The 5000-nt window shown below is 48.0% G+C and overlaps 1 protein-coding gene across 1 annotated transcript in view; it reads right to left on the bottom strand.

The window, feature by feature from the left end:
* Window positions 1-5000, bottom strand: part of LOC125039021 — an 18248-nt gene that overhangs the window by 11868 nt on the left and 1380 nt on the right. Inside the window, exons 4-13 of the mRNA XM_047632740.1 lie at window positions 4847-4988; window positions 4452-4637; window positions 4035-4240; window positions 3778-3919; window positions 3447-3622; window positions 3174-3339; window positions 2867-2996; window positions 2557-2671; window positions 2217-2286; window positions 1682-1896 (exon numbers count right to left, since the gene is read on the bottom strand). Of these exons, the coding sequence (XP_047488696.1) occupies window positions 1682-1896; window positions 2217-2286; window positions 2557-2671; window positions 2867-2996; window positions 3174-3339; window positions 3447-3622; window positions 3778-3919; window positions 4035-4240; window positions 4452-4637; window positions 4847-4988 (1548 nt within the window). The remainder of the gene's footprint in view (window positions 1-1681; window positions 1897-2216; window positions 2287-2556; window positions 2672-2866; window positions 2997-3173; window positions 3340-3446; window positions 3623-3777; window positions 3920-4034; window positions 4241-4451; window positions 4638-4846; window positions 4989-5000) is intronic.

The following is a 5000-nucleotide window of genomic DNA, read 5'->3' as shown; positions in this document are numbered from 1 at the left end:
TAGAGAAGAAAAGTGTCATAGAGTGTAATGTTCTATCGGCTAGCAAGGTCAAATTCTTCAGATCTGTGCAATAATACCTAATCTATTTTTTTTTTTTCAGATATGAGACCGATTATAAATGAAAACCCCAAGCAGAACAATACGTGTGTGTGCGTGCGCACGTGCGCAAATGGGCCTAAACACACACACATACACATACATATAATTGATGATTATCATCATGATAATAACAGTAATTATCATGTGTTTCTTGTAAGCGCCATTGTGGCGATCGTAATTTTCACAACAATGACTATAAGACAATAATAATGTTACAACAGAGTAAAGAAAAAATATGATATGAAGGAAGTCAATAATATTAACAAATAACACTTATGCAAATAACAATGTTTAAACATATTTTTAACAATTAAGTAAGATTATCTTACGCCAAAACTTGCAATGGTCTGGGCTCACGTTATGGCCGTAGGGGTTAACGTTTACCTTTTGGGATAACCGTTAGGACGCTCAATATATTCATTTGCATGTAAGAAATTGAACACGAAAGGCTTTAAATCTGGAAATGACAATCTCTTAGCATGTCAACAAATAGTTTCGTTAACAAGGGATGAATAGTATAAGGATATTTGCGTTTTACCAACCCATAGAGGATTGTCTTATTTATTTTCATAATTTCATTCACATCTACCTTATGATTAATGGAAATAAGGTCTGTGCTACACTTCTGTTGTACCAAGATTGATTACATTTATAATCACTATCCCTGGAAGGGGTAGCAAGAAAGAGAGAGCGAAGTCGGCAGTGCTTTTTTCGAAGATCGAGACGGTTTATTCCGTGTTATCGTAATAAATGTTTGCATATTGTAGCTGGAAAGTCTTATTGTTATTTAGTGAATAGCGACTCAAACGAGGCCTGACTCTCGCCGACAGAAGATGACAGATTGATCTTCCATCGCGCCTCACGCCAGTGGGAGCGGCCTCGTTTCTTATCATTATTTACTGTTATTGTTATTATCATTATCATTACCATTGTCATTATCCTTGCCAATATCATTGTCATTATCATTACCATTATCACTGTCATTATCATAGTCATTATGGTTGTCACTGTCATTGTTTTGTCGTTGTCATGATCATTATTGTTAGTATTACTACTGTTGTTGTTGTAATTACTACTGCTTTTATTAATAATATTTCTACTATTAGTGCTAGCATCACTATCATCATTACCATCACAATTATTTACACACGCTGCATTACCCACACGAAACACAGTTAGAGGAGTAAAAATACGGAAAGAAGCAATATTTTAAGGTGAATCTTCAGACACGGCAGACGTCGAGGTCGTGAACCACAAAGAGTTAACAGCTTTCGTTCCACAGCTCAGATCTCCATTGCAGATGTAGAAAAGGCATGGGCGGGAATGAATATCTTCACAATACAAGAAGATATTCATTCTCATACATACCCTTCCTACATTTGTCAACATGGATACGTTTCATCCTCCTCTGCAATGTTATGTCTCCTTACTGACAGTTGCTTAGTTGAATAAGGGTTCTAGTTAACTGTTTTATAACAATTCTCGCAATGTGTCATCAACAGCTTAACCGTCATACCCAGCGCTGAGGGAGGCTCGAGGCGGAATCCCAGTGGTGTCAAGAAGCAGCAAGCTAAGCCTGTGCTGGGCGTTGGCGCTTGTTGATGTCAGGAGGAATGCAGGGATAAACCGCCTGGCGAGAGCCCAAGGGAGACGTCACTCTCGACCCTCCGGCGTTTGTCTCCAGCGTCAGACGAGTGGAAGTTCTTTTGGCAAGGCTGAGACTCGGGCGCGCAGGACTGAGTCGTAGATGGGCAGCGCCATCAACAGCCACCGTGTCGTTGGGCCGTGTGCAGGATTCTCCGATTAGAGACTAATATACTTGTTTCCCCAGCACTTGCTGAAAAGTGTTATAATTCTTTGTCTGTCTAAGTTATTCTGCATGTTTATTGGTGTTTATATGTAGGCCTACATAATCTTGTTTATATGCCTCAAATGTTTTTTTTTTTCTTTCTTTCTTGTTCTCTATACACTTAGTGTCTAATGTGAGTTTTAATAAGAGGTAAGTAAAACGATATATATTCTTGATGCATTCTCATTATTGGAGCTGCAACAAGAAGAACGGCGTTGGCCCCGCCGCAGCGCTCAGACACCGGAGGTCCTGGCGCCCTAGTCCCGGCCCTTGGAGAAGCGGTCCGGGTACAGCAACTTGTTCATCTTCCTCGGGAGGTTCCTCCAGAATTCGATGTCCTAAAATAAAGGTGAAAATGTATATGAAATCTATGTAGGCGTAGTTTTCGACGTCCTCTCGGAGATTACGGGCGTTGTTTGACAGCAAGCGATACCTTTTCTGCTGACAATGAATGCAATGTTAAAAAAATAGGTTGTCCACCTTTTTTCTGACATGCGTGAAGTGGGAAATTAATGGCACTGATTTCTTGTTAGGAAATGAGCCTGCATCAGCGTGATCGCCATCCCTCCACCCAGGATTATATGAGGCCCTGTGGCCGAACGCAGTACCTGATCCCTGTCGTAGACCTTCATGGCGGGGGCGGAGGTGAGGCCGAGGTAGGAGAGGCTCGAGGCCGAGGTCGGCGTCCACTTGAAGCCCAGGGACAGGTCGGGCGTCGGGTTCCTGCGAGGGAGATCATTTAGTGGATTGCATTCTTTGGTGCAACAGACAATCTGACGTTTTTGCAAGAAAGTTATGGAACTCATTGCTCCTCCAGAGAGCTGGTTCGCAAGTGCAGCGGTGTGTCACATCAGCTCCCGAGTCTGGCTCGAAAATGACCCGTTATTTGACATCCGATAGAAAGTGTTTCCCTCTTACCCGGTGGCGGCGAAGTTGGTCCAGAGATCCACCATGATCCGGGACACGAAGAGGTCCTCGTCCTTGCTCAGGCTGATGTTGAACTTATCGAAGGAGAAGAGGTACTGCAGGTCGTCCGAATCGCCCACATCTGTGTGCGAGAGAGATTTTTTGTGTCGGTCGCCGCCAGAGCGAAAATCCTTAATTTGTAGATAAAGCGAAACGAGATCTTACAACGAAGTGTGTCAATATGCACAAAACCCCAGAATCTGCACTCAGTCACAGCAAAACCAAGAAAGCCTCGTGTCCCCGAGGCAGGGCTTCTCACAGGCCAGGTTCCAGGCGGGCGAGGGTCCCCTGAACAGGTCGGAGAAGGCGTGCTCTCCGCGGTGCTGCAGCTCGTAGGCGAAGACGCGGTAGCCGAATGCGGCGTCTCGTGCGTGGTGCTCGATGGTCTCCACGTTGCACATGCTGTAGAAGCTGTCGCCGAGGAGCTTGGGGGACAAGGAGGGTTGGAGTCAGGCCGAGGTATTGATGCAGTTGCTTCAGAGACCATTGCTAAATCAGGTTGTGGCATTTGGCGATTCCCTGCTGGTCTTACCTTGACGAGAGGATCGATCTTGGTCAAGTCGAACTCCATGGGCCCCAGGTACCTGTGGAAGGCCAGGCGGGCCAGGTACTCGGGGTCGTCGTCCCAGGCCTCGAAGCCGAGGGCGGGGGGCCCCAAGAGGCTGAAGTTCTGGATCATACTGTCCACAACACCGTCCTCCACGAACGCTGCGGGACGAAGCGAAGTAGAAGTTCCAGATTACATGAAAAATCGACCGAAAGTTGTAGAAATGTTATTCAATAGATGCGGGTACAGGAAGTCTCTATGTATGATTAAAATAGTATTTGCGGCTGCTGGGACAGAGCCAGATGCCATCTCTCACCTCTGGCGTTGAGAGCACCTTCGTCCCGCGTCACCCCAGACAGGACGTCGACGCGGTTGTAGCGGCCCTCCCTGACCAGCGTGGCGGGGTGGTCGGGCAGGAACTCGCCGTCCACGCGGGGCGTAAGGACGTACGGGGAGGGCTGCAGGCGGAGGCAAGAATCATTTTTCCTTCTGTCCGTTTACTGGTACAAGGATAAATAAATAAACATAGCCACGCATACACATGTAAGCCTTCCAAAAGGATGCTGTGCTCACCATGATGTAGGGCTGCACAGCCATCAGCTGTTTGACAGGGACCTCCCTAAGGCAGTCGACGAGCGCAGTGCTGTTGGCGGCGTCCCCGCGCTCGCCCGGACAGCTCACCATGCGGCCGAAGCTGAAGGCCACCTGCCGGTGGTCTTCCCGAAGCGCCCAGGGACACAGTGCCGCCCCCGACTGCATGATGGCTCGCTGGAACAGGCCTTCGGCGGGAAAGGGCGGGAAGAGATCAGTGACAGGGGAAGTATTTTGCGAGCAGAAAATTACATGTATGAATCAACTTGAGATAGTCTTCAGTGAATGATTTAGTGCACTGGGTCTAATTTCTACTCACCTCTTCTCCACATCTCGAACAGGAACCTATCACTGGCCATGAGAAATGGACTTACCACAGGCCATAAGAGACGAACTTACCACTGGACATGGGAGACAACATGTGGTAGTGCACTGCCGCGCCCCCCGCGTTTTGCCCGAAGATGGTGACCTTGTCTGGGTCGCCACCGAGGTCGCGGATGTTGTCCTGCACCCAGCGAAGGGCCAGCGCCTGGTCCTTCAGCCCCAGGTTGCCTGGGAGCTCTGAGTCCTCGGTCGACAGGAATCCTACAGATCCAAGAGGGAATTGACCGCATTAGACTTTCATGGCTTTGGCGCAATGACGAGAAAGCAAGAATAGTGAAGCACACGTGTTCTTATCTACCGTAATCACAGAGCCAGCATAATATCCACTGATCACCGACCACAAAGCCACCTTCGTATGGAACATGACAACATAGATACAGATCGCAGTGGAATCGGCATCGGATACGAACCCAAGACGCCGAGACGGTGCTGAAGGACGACGAGGACCACGTCCCTCGCCAGGAGGAACTCCGGCTGGAACATGGGCGTCACGTCGTTGATGAAGCCTCCCTGGGGAAGCCACACCATCACGGGGAGGTCGGTCCGGTTGGGCTGAAACACCAT

This window comes from Penaeus chinensis, chromosome 26 (genome assembly GCF_019202785.1).
Source record: "Penaeus chinensis breed Huanghai No. 1 chromosome 26, ASM1920278v2, whole genome shotgun sequence".
NCBI lineage: Eukaryota > Metazoa > Arthropoda > Malacostraca > Decapoda > Penaeidae > Penaeus > Penaeus chinensis.
Note: the sequence above shows the minus strand (reverse complement) of the source record. Positions and strands in the feature narration are given on the sequence as shown.